We start from the raw sequence: 17,891 nt of genomic DNA, 5'->3' as shown, positions 1-17,891 counted from the left end.
TTCTTACCTACTTCAGTGCAATCTTACAGCAGCAGCTAATACACTTTTATAACAAAAATCAGGTTCTATTGCTCCTGGGTTAAAAACCCTCCAATTACTTCCCATGGCACTTGGAATTAAACATCCAAACTCGGGTGGCTCAGTCAGTTAAGCCTCTGACTCTTGATCTCAGGTCAGGTCTTGATCTCAAGGTGGTGAGTTCGAGTCCCACATTGGGGTGCATGCTGGGTGGCACCTACTTTAAAAAAAATCCAAACGGGGCGCCTGGGTGGTGCAGTCGGTTAAGCGTCCGACTTCAGCCAGGTCACGATCTCGCGGTCCGTGAGTTCGAGCCCCGCGTCGGGCTCTGGGCTGATGGCTCGGAGCCTGGAGCCTGTTTCCGATTCTGTGTCTCCCTCTCTCTCTGCCCCTCCCCCGTTCATGCTCTGTCTCTCTCTGTCCCAAAAATAAATAAACGTTGAAAAAATAAAATAAAATAAAATAAAATAAAAAATCCAAACTCCTCACCCTGGTTTATAGAGTGACTTAGTCCCTGCTGTCTCTCAGACTTCATCTTCTACTCTCCCTCTTGCTTACTGCTCTCCACCACACTGTCTGAACATCTGCCGTTCCATTGCACAGCAGTTTCCTCTTCCTGGACTGCTCTTACCCTGATTTTCACTTGGCTGACTCCATCTTAACATTCGCTTATCAGTTTACATGTCATGTTCTCTGACCACACACTCTAAGTAGCCACCCAATCACCCTCTACCACTCACTCTTGTTTTAATTCTTTTTGTAGTCCTTACCACTGTCTGCTTTGGCCTTTTATGATCTGGATTGATTATTGTCTTTAATTCCCCCCTAAAATATAATCTCCAGAAAGATAGGAGCTTTTTTTTTTAACTTGTTCGCACATGTAATCCCAGTACCTAGAATAGCTTGGGGACCCAGAAGACACTCAAGAAAGATTGCTGAATGTTCAAATATTGTTAAAATAAATGTTGTCTCACTGTCCCCAAAATTAATTACAAGGATGGGTGGCCAATTATAATGAAATTAACAATGAAAAACAGTGGCCATTATGCTCTTGGGACCAAGTCTTCTCTAAAAGGCAGTTAGGACTAGGAGCAGAGGGGAGCCTGGGTGGCTCAGTCGGTTGAGCGTCTGACTTCAGCTCGGGTCATAATCTCGCAGTTCGTGGCTTCAAGCCCTGCATCGGGCTCTATGCTGACAGCTCAGAGCCTGATGCCTGCTTCAGATTCTGTGTCTCCCTCTCTCTCTGCCCCTCCCCTGCTCATGTTCTGTCTATCCCTCTCTCTCAAAAATAAACATCAAAGAAGAACTAGGAACAGAAAACCTCCGAGGCTAGACACCTTCATTAATTGAGCAAATATTTATTGAGCATGTATCATGTTCACGAATCTTATGTCAGGCAACGAGTCTACAATAATAACAAGAAAAACTCAGTTTCTGTTGTTTTAAGGCCCTCATGGATGAGGGCCCAAAGCCATCAGAAGAGAAAAAAAAATCTTTAAAAGATTAAGTTTCTCGAGGGGATTCTGGGTGAACTCCATGCACTGAAACACTGAAGCAGCCTATCTTGAGCATTGCTAGGGAATGGGGGTGCTTTGAAAGCAGAAATGGAATGTGTACCAAAGACAAATGGTTCACAGCTAAAATTTTTGCTGTGAACCCTTTGGGGATATAAAATGGCAAACAGAATTTTAAAAGTAAATACTTTTTTTAAAAAAAGATGTAGAATGTAGAAAGAAGTGTTCCCAAAGAAGGGGGGTGGAATGCAGAAAGTGTAGTGGGATCTTTAACGCTTATATATTACAACATATGCAACGTTGCACATGCATGCGAATTGTGTTCCTTTTGAGCTGAAGTTGGAATCACCTGATGAAGTGTTGTTCCTTGAGAAGACAGCTGTGGTAAAATTGGTAACATCAAGCTGAATCAGGATTGGAGCTCCACCTATAGTTTGTTTGAAGACTGGTATCTTCATTGCCAAGAAAAATGTCTAGTTGGGACAATGAGTTTTATGCATGCTTGGAAAGGTTTTTAATGTGTGTGTATTGTTATAATTAATGCTTAAATCTATACATAAGGGATCAATTTTAGACATATTTTATTCCTTTGGTATTTGTTAGTTAGCTGTGAGTTATATAATTTGGTTCCTAGTAACCCAAAGCCTTTTGTTTTAGGTTAAGATTGACAATCTGAAGATTATAAATTTCAACTAAGGCTAAATCACATAACAAATTACAGGGCTATTTGAATTGGACACTTTAGGTTGAGGGATTTTATCATTTTGTATTTGGTTTATACATTTCTTTGCAAAAATACTGCCATATAACCGGCACTACAACTTTGAATGGGAGATTAAAAATCGCATGCCCCTATGTTTATACTCTGAAAAGTATCCATTCAGTCAATCAACTAATATCTATCGTGTACTCACTATGTGCCAAACATTGCTCAAGGCCTTGGACATATATCAGTGAATAAAGCAGACAAAAAACAGAAATCAATGCCCTCAAAGATCTTACATGTTAGTGATAGGTGAGGGAGTGATGGATTATAAACAATGATCATGACAAACAGGTAAATTACATTGTATGTTAGAAGATTCTACGCGCCATGGGAGAAAATGGAACAGACGGAAGGAAAAGAGAAGCACAGGGAGGCAGTTGCGATTCAAATGGTGTAGTCAGGAAAACCCTCATTGAAAAAATTTTGAGTGAAGACTTGGAGGTTAAGAAAAGCATTCCAGGCAAGAAAGAGCAAGTGCAAAGGCCCTGGGCCAGGAGCTTGCTGGTGTACACAAGGAACAGTGAGGCCTCGGAGTGACTGGGGTGGAGATGAGCAAAAGGTGCCACAGCAGTAGGTCCTGTAGGATAGGAGTCAGAAAACTGTGTTGTGACTCGTCTTTGTAAATGCAGTTTTATTGGGACACAGCCATGCCCATTTGCTCACATATTTTCTGTGGCTGCTCTCCTGCTACAACCGCAACGTTGAGTAACTGAGGCAGAGACAATCTGGCCCCCAAAGACAAACATTACTGTCTGGCTCTTTATGGAAAATGTTTGCTGACCCCTGATGTAGGTTGGACCTTATAGGCCATTGTGGGGACATGGGGTCTGACTCTGAGAAAAATGGGAAGCCATGAGAGGGCTGTCACAGAAGGAAGACAAGATCTGACTTATGTTTTGAAAGGATCATTAAGGTGACTGTGTGGACAAATTTTAGAGAGGCAAGGGTGGCAGCTGAGAAGCCAGTACGGACTGTGTTCATAAGGTATGCTGGGATGCCCCCAGGATGCCGCAGCAAATTCATCAGGGTGTAGCGGGATTTTCTAAATTTTTGAAGGGTTCACAGCAATACTTGACATCTGTCAGACACCATGTGAGCTTCCAGCTAGTGGGTGGTTCACAGTTTCAACATTAGGTCATGCTATTTTCCTTTCAGTGCTGTCATATCTTTCTGCAGCTGGGTTTTCGGCAGTACCTGTAATAAAAAGCCACTACTCTTCGAAAATCAACGTGGAGCGGGAGATGAGGCTGGCAGTGTTCGACTTAACTCCGAGGTTTGAGATGTTGTGCAGTGCCCAACAGTGATGCACCTTCCATCAGCAAGTAAATGTGCTTATTTAAGAGTGAAATTAGAATATCTTTCTTTTCTCCTACAGCTATTATTTTTCAGATGTCTAGTCGGTTGTTGGAGCATCGTCTTATTGTACAATGTGCTGTGTTACTGGAGCATTTTTCCTGTGGCTGCTCTAATGAATCGCCACAACCCGGTGCCTCGTAAAGCAGAAATTAATTTTTTCACAGTTTTGGAGGTCGGAAGTCTGAAACGAGTGTCACTGGGACAAAATTAAGGTGTAAGCAGGGCTACACTCCTTCCAGAGGCTCTTGGGGAAGATTTCATTCCTTGCCTCTTGCAGCTTCTTGTGGCTGTTGGCTGTCACACTCCAATCTTTGCATCCATGGTCACCTTGCTTTCTCCTCTGCTATCTGTATCAAATCTCCTTCTGCCTCAGTCTTCTCAGGACACACGTGAAGGACACCTGGCTGACTCAGTTGGTGGAGTATGCGTGTCTTAAACTCAAGAGTCGTGAATTTGAGCCCCACATTGGGCATAGACATCATACATATATAAATGCACGTATGCGATTGCATTTAGGATTCACCTTGCTAAGTTGGGATAACCTCTCCATGTCAAGATCCTTTTTAAAAAATGTTTCTTTTTGAGAGAGCAAGAGAGAGAGAGCATGTGCGAGGCAGAGGAGAGGCAGAGAGAGGGAGACAGTAGATCTGAAGTGGGCTCCACACCGTCAGCAGAGAGCCCGATGTGGGGCTTGAACTCAGGAACCGCTAAGCCCAGGCGTCCTTCAAGATCCTTAATTACTCACATACACAAAGATCTTTTTTTCTAAATAAGGTGGTGATATTAACAGGTTTCAGGGATTATGACCTGATCAGCTTGGGTGGCCATTATCTAGCCTACTACAGGCATAAATCCTTACTACCTTTTTGGCACCTAACTACTTAATAAATGGGACTGTTAAGTATTTCTTTGAGCCTATAGGTGAGACACCAAGGGCTCTGTGAATATATAAAGTTTGAGAACCTCTGAATTAGGAGCCTCTGCCAATAATCCAGACAGGGAATGATGGGGGCTTGGACTTGAGTGGCAATGGAGAAAAGCGGTTGGAAGTAGACAAGTTCTAGATACAATTTGAAGGTAAGACAGATGGAGTGTGCTGACGTTCTGGATGTGCAGTTGGAAGGGGAAGAGAGACCGCAAAGTCTCTTTATACTTTTTCTGGAAACAAAAATGATGAAGAAAGCAGTGCATGGACCAGAATTTTTGCTGGGGACGAGTGCAGACTGGTGGTTCCATTTTGTACATGTTTAGAGAAGTAATACAAAAAGAAAGAAAAAAGGGAAGGAAAATATGTGCATTCCCAACTAGGGCCTGCCGCCAGACCCTCCACCTGCTTACTCTACTCTCATGGTGGTCAAATGTCCCTCCACCCATGTTTTGACTTCTAATTCCAAACATGGACTGAGCAAATACAGACATGAGGTTCCATGTTAGAGGAGACTTAGAAAGCTTTGTCCGAGCCAGAATCCTAAAGAGGATAGGGCAAATTGGGCTCTCCTTTGAGGAGCTGAAAATTACAGAACCCCCAAATTAAAAAGTTATGCCAAATGATGGAGTGGAATTTCAGAAAGACGAGGCAGCAGCGTAGTTTTTGAATCTCCCCAAAGGCTTTCATGGAAAGAGATCAAAACCAAAGGCCCACTGGTAGCATTTACCGTGAAATTAGAAACTCCCCAAAACAAGAGGGTGGGTGTAACATAAGCCCTAACAGTTGCTTTTTTCCTTTTTTGTAATGCCTGACTTAAGCTTTGATTGCCAGTTCATTTCAAAGAGGCATCCACTTCAAAGACAGCTACCCCAGTAAACACAGTGCTAGCCACACATGGGATAAATAGCCGGGCCACTTTCCCCCAACTGAGGCTTCTTTGACTTAGAAATCTCAGTCAATTTCAATAACTGACCTTTGAGGCCACTTGTCTTTTCTTTCTCCCTGTGTTTTAAATCCCCACTCCCATGTTTTCTGTTTTGTTTAAGGAGGCTTCACACTTAGTATGGAGTCCAACCCAGGGCTTGAACTCATGGCCCTAAGATCAAAACCTGAGCTGAGATCAAGAGTCAGACGCTTGACTGACTGAACCACCCAGGCACCCCATTTTTAAGTAGGCTTCATGCCCGTCCACTCCTATTTTAAATTCACCACTAAGGACTGAGCCCTTGAAACCCCAGCCCCCCACCCTTGATCCTGGTCCTGATTTGAACCCCTGGTCCCAGTGCTCTGTCTCTACCTGAGACCTCACTGTGTGGTCCCAGGTGTACTGTGTAAGGAATAAACCTCTATTTTTTCAAACATTCCTGGTGGTTGCTGCTAAAGGACATCTTGAAATCATAGTAAGAACCAGAGGACTGGTTCAACCACATTGGTTACTGACAGGCTGAGACCCACACACAACAGTGGGGAAGAGTACCATCAAGAGGCACAGACTTGCCCGCTTCTGGTGTCTGCACCAGAGGCAGTCGCAGACTGGAGGAAGCATCTGATGGCCTTGAGGGCAGGAAGATTTCAACCTGCCAGCAGGTACTCACTCGCAATTTGAGAACAGCAGCTGAGACCTGGTGGTGCAGTCCTGTCCACCCACAAAGTGAGGAAGTACAAGGAGCCCCAGAGGGGGTCTAAAGGACTGGGGGTGCTCTTGCCCCGCCCCACCTCTGTCTTGAAACGGAGCAGCCTGAGCTCCCTTCCAGATGTGACCCACCCAGAGGAGAAACTTCTCACAGCAACAACAGACACAAAGAGAAATGTCTTTATAAAAGTCTGGAGAAGGGAACAGAGCCAGGAAACCTCAGAAAGAAGCCATCCATTTTTGAACGCTACGTTTGGAGAAAACAAAAAACAAAAAACAAATTCTGTGAAGTTAGGAAAGTGATCCTCAACCACAACTCCTTTTCAAAGTGCATTAATACTGATTTCACTTAAAAAGTGGATAACAGAAATGAGATTGAGATCAAGTCCTACACAATAGAATGGGGGGGGGGGTCTCCACATGTGGGGCAACAACCAGGTGGAAGCCGGTGGCACTGGAGGTGAAAGGATTCACCTGAGGCAGAACAAAGGCGATAGAAGTGTATTGAACACATCACAAGGGAGCAGTGGGCAGGACAGCAAAGGAGAGACTGTCTGCAAGGAGACAGTGTGTGGGGGCTGTGTTTAAAAGGGGAAGGTGAGGAGGTATGGAGACATACGGAACTTTTCCTTTTTGCTAACTGTGCTTGGTTTTTAGTAGCCCACATGTTGGTTAGGGCCTATGGATATTTTGATGTGGGTCACCTGATGGGCCAGTCTGTATTCGGCCCAGGGGTTGGAGGTCACTGTGGGCCCTTTTGTCTCTATTTCTCCAGGTGGTCACTGTGGGTCCTTTCTACATTCCATCACTCAAGCCTGTTGTCTAAAAGCGGCCTCTAAAGGTAGCATAAGAAAATGAGCAGAATAGCATCCCTTCAGAAAATGAAAGCAAATCCAAAAAGACAGGACCACAAAACAGATCAAAATTGGAACATGCTATTTCAAAACAAGCTAAAAGATGGGGTGCCTGGGTGGCTCAGTCAGTTAAGTGTCTGACTTCAGTTCAGGTCATGATCTTGCAGTTCACGGATTCGAGCCCCACGCCGGGCTCTGTGCTGACAGCTCAGAGACTGGAGCCTGCTTCAGATTATGTCTCCCTCTCTGTTTCTCTCTACTCCTTCCCCACTCACGCTGTCTTTCTCTGTCTCAAAAATAAACATTGAAAAAAATTCACAACAAGCTAAAAGATATTAGAAGGAACAACATAAAAGATGAAAGAATGTGGAGTGAGGGAGGGAAGGAGAGGGAAGTTATTATCTAATAGCTCCAGAGTTTCTGTCTGGGGTGATGAAAAAGCTCTGGAAATGGTATTTGGTTTTTGTTTGATATATTTCCATGAGACGGCTGGGGACATCCAAAAACTATGCTGCTGCTTCCATCTTTCTGGAGTCCTGTTCAATTTTTTGACATAATTATTTTAAATGTGGTTGGTGGTGATGGTTTCACCTCATCATGGATGTGCTTAATGCCACTGAATTGTGTACTTAAAAATAGCTAAATTGTATACTAAAAAATGGTAAATTTTGTGTTGTGTACATTTTACCATAATAAAAAAAAAAGATGAAAGACCAACATAAATCAGAATTAGGAGGGATAATAGAGCTCAGGACAGAATTAAAAATAAAAGAAAAAAATCAGAAATAAAGACTTAAGTTAAAAATAATACAAGAGTAAATGAACATAATGGATAATGCCTTAAGAGAAACAAATAAGAAAAGTGGGAAACTTTTAAAGATGAAAAAGAAGATAAAAAGAATTCCAGAGAAATGGCAAATATAAAAGGTAGGCAAAAAAGTCAGGACAACTCTGAAGAGAGTAATACAAATACATACAAGAAGTTAGTATGCTCTAAAAGTGGCATTCTAAATCAGTGGGGCAAATTAGTCAATACATTGTGATACATTCATGTTGAGACAAATGGTTTCTCTAGAAGGATTCACATACAGTGTGGCAAAAGTAGATGTCTCTAAGGGGGCAGGGAAATGGGCAGCTGGGTATTTCCATTGAATACCTTTTGTACCTTGTTCTGTCATGTGACTTTATTACCTCTGAATTCTGACTGCCTGAGTTCAAACCCCAACACCCCCAATTGCTAGCTCTTAATCTTGGGCAAACTTTTGACACTCTCCAAGCCTATGTCATTATCTGTGAAGTGGAGTGAAGAAACTCAATAAATGTAAAATACTAGCAGAAACAACCCAAATCTCCACCAACTGATGAGTGGATACACAAATGTTGCAGAGTCATGCAATAGAATATTATAGTCATAAAATCAATGAAGTGGACACACTAGGACATGGATGAACTTTGAAAACATAATGCTAATTACAGAAGTCAGACGCAAAGGGCACATATTGTACTATTTCACACCTATGAAATGTCCAGAGAAGGCAATCAGAGAGACAGAAAGATTAGTGGTTGCCAGTTGCCAGTGGAGGGGGGGAGAGAATGAGAAGTGACTGCTAATGGTCCAGGGGGGTTCTTTTTGGGGTGATGAAAATGTTATGGGTTAGATAATGGTGATGGTTGTACATGCTTGTAAATGTTCTAATGACACTGAATTTATAGTTTCAAAGGGTGAATTGTATGGTATGTTAATTATATCTCAATACAAGATAATTTTTAAAAAGCAAATTACCAAAAAAAAAAAAAAAAAGCAAATGGCCAATTTTTCCATGGTGATTTTCCGTTGTCCCCATCCCTCCCCTCCCCCTACTCCATTCCCTTTCCTGCCCCACCCCCTCCACGCCCTCACTCTCTCTACCCCCCAATTCTTTCTAGCTGTCCCACCAAGTCCTAAGGAGCACCTCTAGACCTTTGGCACCTGTGTGCTACAGCCGTTGGAGCGCTACTGAGTCCCCACATGTGCCCACCGCTCTTACCTTGTGGGAATGGACCCCTCCAGCGGATTTTCCTCCGGCGCTTCGGTTGGTCAGTTTTAGAGAAAGGGGCACGCACATCGGCGTCGATGGAGGACGACCTGGCAGGCCCCGCTGGTTAACGTTTAAGTCCCTCCGGAAGTTTGATCTCGACCACCATGTGACTTCCGGATGCTCTGATCTGAAAGCCAGGTTGGCCATCTGCTGGCGCTTGCTAATACGGAAGGCTTTGGAGGCATATATAAGCCTCCAATTGAAGCCTCGTTCCTCTGCCCGCAGCGTGACCTAAGCCCATTGCTGAATCTCACTAGTAAAGTGGCACAGTGGTACTAGCGTTGCATGTCGTTGTGTTGGTTAACTGAAGTAGTGTGCTCACCGGCCTGGTGCGTAGGTGTTTAATAAACAGTGATTTGTATCCAGGCCCTGTTCTCGGCGTGCCTCCTGCTTCTCGGCGGGCCTCCTGCTACAGCAGTTGGCTTGGCTAGGCTCCAGTGATCAGCTGCCCCCAGGATAAATGTGAGCCCTTGCCATCCATCCAGTAGATGGATGATTTGTACTTACCTTACCCAGCTATAGTCATAGATGGATTGGACAACCCAAACATTTTGGAGGTATGTCTTGAATCTCTTGTCTTCTAAAATACTATAGGGTGGACATGAGATGTAAGGCCAGCCTCCACGAAAGGCTTTACACTTATTCTGGTCAACCTAGACTGACTCATCTCCTGTCATCTCCAATTCTATTTATTCTTTTAACCCTAACCTCAGACCCTGCTTCTGCCATTTCCCCCACTCCTGCTTTTTATAAACCTAGAAAATCTCTCCCCTTTCAGCCTTCGTGGCCTGGACCAAGTTCCTTCCTCTTTTCTTCTTACCCTCTTTCCCTTATTCTCCCATCCAACTTTTGGTTCTTTCTCATGCAGACTTTTATCCCGACCCCCACCAAAGAAAACCCCCAGTTAACAGTATCTCAGAACTAAAAAGTCTTCTTTATTTCTCATCTATTAATTATGTTTATTATGTTTTATTAAGTTTTAAAATACATCTGAGTAAATAGAGAAATTTATATCTATCTATCTATATATGGATAAATGGCTGGTACCCAGAGTGGTACCAACAAACGTAGCAGCTCTTATATTGCATAGCCATAGTATCGAGCAATTTCCATATCTTTTTCCCTCTCAATGAAAAACTGCACTTTCCCCAAAGAGGTGTATTTGGCTGCATTCTCACGCTCTTGTTGAGCCTGCCGCTTCATGGCCTCTCGCTCTGGCCTCTGTTCTTTTGTGATGGGCTTCGACATTACTGGCTCAGGAACATTGGGTTTTCTCCATGGAATAGGTTGAAAGCAGAAGTCTTGGAGTAGAAATTGATTGTGAGGTTTGGGTGGGGACTGGAGTTTGGTCACAGCAGTAGGAATGGGTTCCTGCTGGAGAGAGGTGCAGGATGACGTTTTGTAGGGTGCAGGTCTGGATGCAGCAGAGTGAGGGACACTAGGCCGGGTAGGGTTGGTCAAACCTGGTCGGGTTGGATTGGTTGAAATTGGCCGAGCTGGTCTGGCAGGACCTGTCAAGGAGACAGGGGTTGGCCGGGATGAATTGACTGCAATAGGTTGAGCTGAGCTAGTGGACCCTGGCCGGGCAGGGTAAGCCACAGCAGACCGACGTGAGGCCAGAGAGTGTGGCCTCCGAAGAACAGGTCGAGCTTGAGGCTTCTCCAAGGTTGGAAAAGGCAAAGGCACCAACTTGACCTTCCCAGGAGGTGGCAGCTCATACTGGGATGGAGATGGACACTCTGTGTCAGCACCACTGTCTTGTTTCTGGACTTTGACTTTATTTTTTTCAGGACCTTTACCCTCACGTGGGGTGTCCAGCCATCGTTTGATAACTGGGGATGGCTGGGCAACTTTAGGGTTGCTGGAGTTTCCCAGGGCCCAGGAGGAAGAGAGTCTGATTTTCTTATCACTCTTTTTCCCCAGCGCGTGAAAAATCTGTACAGACTCCAACATGTGCATGCCTAGGCAGCTTCGAGGCTTTTTAAAGGTCTCTTGGCTAAGCTCAGGTTGATTTCTCCTCCGCTTCATCTTGGGAATGGTTGGCTTCTCTTCTGCCTTGACTGTGTTCCCTGACTGCTTAATCTCTTCAGCTTTCTTGGGGTTGTTTTCTCTGCTCCTTTTGGTCTTTTCCTGCCCATGGCTCTTAGTTTTGCTGATCCTGCTGGATGCAGCTTTCTGAGATTTGCTGTTGGAATGCTTGGCTGAATTCACATGAGCCCTGTCACTATCTCCAGCATTGCAAATAACCACTTCTTCCCCTAACAGGCATCCTGGGTCCTTTGGCTGGATTTTGGTCTTGGGAACACCATTGATAGTCTCAGCAGCTTTGTGTTTATTCTTCCTGGCTTGATCAGAGGACAACTTTATGACACTTGACTTTTCTTGCACTTCATTCAACTTGATGATTCTGGTATCTTTGGCATTGATCACCTTGGGACCTTTGGATTGATCAAGGTCGTTCAAGGAATTAAAGAGCTGGGGAAGATGAATATCCTCCACTAGAGTAGTGATGTCTGCGAAACCACCACTAGATACAATCCCATTTTCAAGGGTCCCTTGGTCCTCAAGACTCATACCATTTTTTCCCAGATCAGTGTTTTCAGAACCAGACTGCTCCTCTTGGCCAAGGGGATCAATGCAGGCCAGGAGCTGGTGAATATCAGGAATTTCTAAAGGAAGAAGTGGAGGATCTTGATTTTCTAATGGGATCTGGTAGGCATCCAGAGGCTTTGAAAGCTTGGTTTTAGTATCACTCAAATTCTTATTCTCAGTTTGTTCCTGGCTTGGAGCTGGAGGCAGTGCCAGCAGATTACTGGAACTCTGGACAGGAGCTATCACTGAGATGTCTCCAAGTTCAGGAGGTGGGTTGCTTTCAAGTACCTGGATATTTCTGCTACTGCAGGACTTGGGGAATTCTGGAGTTTGTGGCAGACAAAATGTCTGACTTGGAGATTGCAATCCCAGGGAAGTCTCCATCCCCAGGGAAGTATCCACCACTACAAAGAAATCAAGGAAGAAGTCATTCCCTGGTAAGTGAGATGCTCCCCCAGACACCAAGACAGAAATCATGCACCTTCCAGCAATAGGCAAGGTGGTTCTACCAGCTCTTCTTAAGGATCATGGACAGAACCCTGTGGTAGGAGATAGGAGATGACTTCTAGTTCTCACCAGTGATCATTTGATGTCATTGATTCTTGCTTTTCTTTGTATTTTATACAAAGTTTAAGTAAAATAAGAGGCTAAAGTGGTTTTTAAATTATGAAATGTTTCTACAAAGCCTATAGAATCCTTGCAATTCTCTCCACTTTCCTTAGAGAATAAGAATACTTCACACCATGGACTAGGAGAGGGAATGGAGCTCTTTCTGATAAAATATATAAGGATAGATTCTTTGCCTGCTTGCTTTGGACAGCATCTCAGAACACAAGGTCTTAAATCCTGGTGTAAATTAAGGAAGTGAGGGAAAGTTAAACTGGCACTATCACAATAAGAGTTCCGAAATGCTTTCCAAAGAGACTGAAGCAATAGATCAGGGGAGGGAGTTCATTACAGTGTGGTAGTACAGGAGACTGATCAGCTAGGGCAGTGAAAAGTGTGGTAGCCCTTGTGCATGCACTTGGGGTCCTTGTACCTGTAGCATAGATGGCCATTTCAGTGTCTCACCTTCCCACCCCTATTTAGTGCTCTTATACAGAGTCTGAAAATGGAGAGCACTGAGTGAGGGTAGTGGTCATTAAAGTCTCAGGACTTAAATTCTGCTTCTCTGTGGATTCACTACTACTTGGCTGAAGATTTGATCCTGTTTTTGGATGCCGACCTTAATTCTTTCCCTCTTGCTATTTCTACTCACCTTGAAAACTTGTTTCTGTGATGGGTTGAGCAGATACAGAGTAGTAGATTCCAGAGGTGGAGGCTGGTGGTGGGACATTTGTGGGCTGAACCTCCTTTAGTACCATGACCATTTCTGGTTGGGGGGCAGAGGCCTTACTTCCCATGTATGACACAGAGCCATAGGACTGCAGGTAGGGACCAAGTTCTCCAGACAGTAGAGGTCCCAGTGTGCCTTGATTATAGTAATATACCTGGCTTCCTTCCTGGTAGGGAAGTGATAGGCTGTGTCCCTGATTTGGAATCTGAGATGGTGTTCCCTGAACACGGCTGGCAGAAAGTGATGGATACAGAGGGACCATGTTATTGGCCTCTGAAGTTTTATCATACTGGGCTGCCATAGATATGGAAGAAACAGCCGTGTCCTGGTCAGTGACAGTCACAGTGAAGTCTCCAAGTGAAGATGACTTCTTTTCAGTGCTCCCTGTGCTATCCCACTCAAAAATACCTGGATAGGAAGCAGCTGAAGTGGAGATCTGGCTCTGGGCAGTAACTCCAGACAACATAGTTGTACTGGAATGTTGGTAAAGGTAGGCACTACCCATGAGTGGCTGGAAAGAAGTGCCAGAAGCTGATGGCAGTAGCCATGCCGAACTGACTGCTGGAGCAGAGACTCTGGAGAAGCTGTAGACACTTCCTGCTAGGGAAGCTGCATTGCTCACCACAGGGAGAGAGAGCTGCAGAGAGTTTGGAGTTCCAAGTAAAGATGGATTTTGGAAATTTTCTGTAGGGAACAAGAGGGTTATGAAGAATCAGGGAGATCTCACTATGTTTGAGGAAACACATTATCTTAAAGTTGTTGCTACCAAGAAGCCTCTAATACCAATAGTTGCTGAGATACCAAAAATCAAACCATTTAAGATGGTTGTAAGGGCTGAAGTAGCTTGGTAGGTACTCTTCTATATTAACTGCCTGTGCTCCCAACTTGGGCACAGATGTGTGGAAGACCCAGGTGGTGTGCTTCGTACATGATTCCATAAGCAAGAAGCAACCTTCTCCCTGCCCTGTCTTTCCCTTGAGCCTACACCAGCATCCACTCACATACTGTTTCCTAGAAGTGAAGCACTTCCGTCTTCGGAGGTCCTTAGAGAACCTCTGTTCTATATTCTCATTTCACGAGTGAGGAAACTGAGGCCAGGGAGGTCAGACTGACTTGTTCAAGTTCTCCCATTATGTTAGGTCTCATTACCAGGTTATAAAAACTAATAATCGTGACATCCTTGCCAGGACCCTACTCTGAGCATTATGCTGCCAGAAACCAGGAGAAATACAATGAATGTAGATTCCTCCCCCATTAGAAACTGATACAGCTATTACCATTGTAATCTTCAGGGTCTTGTTTTGCTTGTGCAGTTCGCATACAGCTCAGTCCAGCTGGTAAATTCAAAGGGTCATTCGTGGGGCTCCTGGTTGGCTCAGTCAGAGGAGCATGTGACTCTTGATCTCGGGGTTGTGAGTTTGAGCTCCACGTTGGGTATAGAGATTACTTAAAAATAAAACCTTTTTTTTTTTTAAGGGTCATTCTTCTTAAGCCTGGTTTCTGATCCTACCTCAAAATGACTACCTGAAACTAAGTTTCTCAAAAAGTGCTTTTTGATAGAATCAAGTTATTTAAGCTGTCTCTGTGCTTCAGTTTACTCATCTATAAAGTGGTTGTAATAGTAACAACAACAATGGTAGTAGTAATAATTCGCACATGAATAAAAGTGATACATTACATATGATTTATATGAAGGAAGATATGTTCCGAAAAGACAGAAAAATCATGAAAAACACACATTACAGAACTAAGAAGAAATATATAGATATTAATGAAAACTGGGATATGTAGCAAGCATCGAGGCATAATAAGTTTACTGATATAACAAGTTCTTTATCATACATACAATATTACAGAAGTGAATATTGCCTACCCAATTTTGCTGAATACTACTAAACAAAATGGAGCCCACAACAACAGAAGGTGATTTTGAATGAATTCCTAACCAGGACATACAGACAAGGATAGATCAGTAAAAACTGCATAACAAGCAGCAAATGCCATAAATGTGAATGAATAGGTAGCCACAGCTTTTGTAGACAAGTATTACAATGAAATCTGGTACAAAGCAGAGAGGAAAATAAGTGTAAAGGAATTGTTACTGCATTCAGTCCCATTTTCCCAAATATTACCCAGCAAGTAACAGATACTAAGTCTAATACAAATGTATATTTCAATATAATCATATAACAAAAGGAGGAACATTTAAAAAGCACCATGAAGGTTTTTCTATTTATCTAAAAATATATTTTAATCATCTTCAGCATTCAGTAAAATGTCATCCCCAAAGCCTATAAAAAAACACCATCGCTGAAATCAAACAAACAGACAAAAATGTTTAATGTAAGAAAACCCAAAGGACTCTACAAAATTGTTTTAGATAAATGTGGAATTAGGGATGTGGGGCTTGACTTTTCTTCTTAGGTTGCTGAGATATGAAAACAGATGTGTGCTCCATGTTGGGAAGAAAGTAACTGAGAAGATGAAAGGAAGCCTTGACTTGGAACCTACTTATCACACAAAGGAATTAGTCCTTATGATTCAGTCTAGGAGATACCAATTTTTAGATAAACTGAGTCTTGTTTTTAATAGGCAAAACACCTACATGGCTTAAAAAAGCAGAATGAAATAAAACTGACTATTCGGTTTCCTCCAGCCCCTTAGATAGTCACTTTTATTAATTTCTTGGATAAGAAGCATCATTTCTTTTTTTTTTTCAAGAAGCATCATTTCTAAAGCATATTTCTTAAAATGTTTACATTCAAAACTTTTCAGTGCCATCTGTGTTCAGAGAGGCAATACAAAAAAGCAAGCAAACAACAACTGAGTACGACCTTTCTGTAAGTTGCTTTTCCTGGTGACGCCCAATTCCGGCCTTACTTTCCTTCCTAGTCTCTTAATGTAAGTATTAGCTAAAATCAACTTTGTTTTGCCCTGCTCTAAGCAGATTTCATTTTATGCTCTTTCTGCTTTAATTTAAAATCTTTGGTTTCCTTCAATATTCCACCCTAAACTACCTCTTCCCCCACCCTCTCCCCTTGAGATCTTCTCTATGCTCTTTCTTTTCATTCTTATATTTTCCCCCTCCTCCTTGGTTCCTGGTAGCCTGTGCTGAGGGAAACAATCCTAAACTTCCTTACCTTTCAAGACTTGCCTCCCTAGAGCCCACTCTCCTCCATCCTCTTTTCCTGTTTTCCCTTTACACCTACATTAGTTAGAAAACATGTGAATTTGACTTTTTGAGCAGCACTAAATTAAAAATACTAAGTCAAAATATTAGTGGAGGAACTGTTAACAGATGAAATATCTTGGTAAATATTGCTAGTTTTCTACATAACCTAGGTTTTCTCTCTTTCTGTTGAAACACTCTTCAACAAGCCTCTGATTTCATTTTCTACATGGGTGCCCTTTAAGACTCAGTATTAGAAAAGAAAGGGACCAGAGAGAACAACCAATCTAACATCCTCATATAACAGATGAAGAAAAAACAGGTTTCAGGAGTCAATGATTTGTCCAAAGTCACACAGGTAATAAATGCCAAAGTCAAAACTGAAGTGAGGTCTCCAGAGTTTTAGTTCAATACTTTCTCCCATGATTCTATGCTATTTTGAATCTACTACTACATTTAGGGGCAAAAATAAAATCTAATGAAAAACTTTTAAGTTTCTTTCCTTACCAGACATGGTCAGAGAAGAGGAAACATCAACTCCGGATACAAGGGATGAAGAGACGATACTGGAGGATGTCTGAGTGGCTGAAGCCGAAGAGTGCATGTGTCCAGTACGAAGGTCACCGGTCACTGGTCACTGGTCACTGGTCACTTGCGATGATCCAAATTTATTTACAGGTGACTCCATGGAAACCCCAAGATTCCACCAGGTGGTGGGGGTTTGGTGGGAGAATGATGTCACAAAGCAGGCAGTTTAAAGGTACGAGGTAGCCAATAGGGAGGTCAGATTCCCAACAAGAAGACGGGATTGGTGGAAGGAGTGGCAGGAGAACTAAAACAACACCTAAGTGGTACCTAATCCTATAAGACAGATGTGATAGTCTCACTTTCTCTCACATTCTTATCTTAGGGAAATCATCTCAATGTTTCTTAGAGGTGTTCATTAATATAATGAACTAATAGTTATTCATAGTCTATGTATTATATTTTGTCATTTGTATTCTACATTTACAATTATATATCCAGTTAACGAACATCCTTAGAAAGGAAAGGCACATCTAGGTTGAACAATTAAAGGGGCTCTGAAATAATATTAGTGGATCTGATTAGTAAACTTACTGCAGCTTTTAAGGAGCAAAAGAAGGAATTAAGGAATTCTTTTTGTAACTTGGTTAAAGAGTAGGGTGAAGTTTGTTCAGTGCTTCAGTGAAGTTTGTGGAGAACAATGTGGTGCAAGGCTCGTCTCCTTGAATCCTACCTTCCTTGGACTGGGCTGTGCTGGGCAAGGTTGAATTTAGATCTCTCTTCTCCTCTCCTTCATCATAGGCATTGTTTGTGGGAGGGGTCTTGATCTTGCATTCTTACACTCATGGATGTTACTTCCTGTCAACCTCCAGCAGCAGGAGTCTTTTGTTCAGTGCCTGATGCTTTGCAGAATGAATTCTGCCCGTTAGAAGCAAATACCAGAGAGTTGGAAGACACAGATGATTGCAAATCTTTCCTTTTCCAGCATTTGGTTGCAATTCTTTTGCCCATAATTTGCTCCCTCCATCTCTGGGCCACACAGGCATCCTGCAATCCCATCCAGCTGTTTTATACGTGAGAGGCATTCCGGGCATTCAGGGTACTTTCCCTTTCTCATTCTCA

General features: G+C 43.0%; 2 protein-coding genes and 1 long non-coding RNA gene across 5 annotated transcripts in view; 1 reads left to right on the top strand and 2 right to left on the bottom strand.

The window, feature by feature from the left end:
• The window catches only part of STAMBP (STAM binding protein), a 37,679-nt gene extending 28,434 nt beyond the window's left edge, over positions 1-9,245 (bottom strand). The window contains exon 1 of the mRNA XM_045054416.1: positions 9,097-9,245. Within this exon, the coding sequence (XP_044910351.1) occupies positions 9,097-9,174 (78 nt within the window). The 5' untranslated portion in view covers positions 9,175-9,245. The remainder of the gene's footprint in view (positions 1-9,096) is intronic.
• An 833-nt stretch (positions 9,246-10,078) lies between these two features.
• On the bottom strand, positions 10,079-16,889 carry CA3H2orf78 (chromosome A3 C2orf78 homolog). 3 transcript variants are annotated; one of them, XM_003984186.5, is made up of 3 exons: positions 16,752-16,889; positions 12,998-13,759; positions 10,079-12,143 (listed from the first exon to the last, which is right to left on the bottom strand). In XM_003984186.5, the coding sequence occupies exons 1-3, from the start codon at positions 16,846-16,848 to the stop codon at positions 10,225-10,227; spliced, it is 2,778 nt and encodes a 925-aa protein (XP_003984235.1). In that variant the 5' UTR covers positions 16,849-16,889; the 3' UTR covers positions 10,079-10,224. The 3 variants fall into 3 exon arrangements, with proteins under 3 accessions (XP_003984235.1, XP_044910350.1, XP_044910349.1); XM_045054415.1 differs by having other exon boundaries at positions 13,484-13,759; XM_045054414.1 differs by lacking the exon at positions 16,752-16,889 and adding an exon at positions 14,353-16,744.
• LOC123384502 lies at positions 11,911-16,887 on the top strand. Its single transcript, XR_006595674.1, has 3 exons — positions 11,911-12,008; positions 15,851-15,976; positions 16,755-16,887. It is a non-coding gene; the product is annotated as an uncharacterized LOC123384502 (long non-coding RNA).
• Positions 16,890-17,891: the final 1,002 nt, after the last annotated feature.

Source organism: Felis catus, chromosome A3, assembly GCF_018350175.1.
Source record: "Felis catus isolate Fca126 chromosome A3, F.catus_Fca126_mat1.0, whole genome shotgun sequence".
NCBI classification, from domain to species: domain Eukaryota; kingdom Metazoa; phylum Chordata; class Mammalia; order Carnivora; family Felidae; genus Felis; species Felis catus.
The sequence above is the reverse complement of the archived record's forward strand: the minus strand, read 5'-3'. Positions and strand labels throughout refer to the sequence as shown.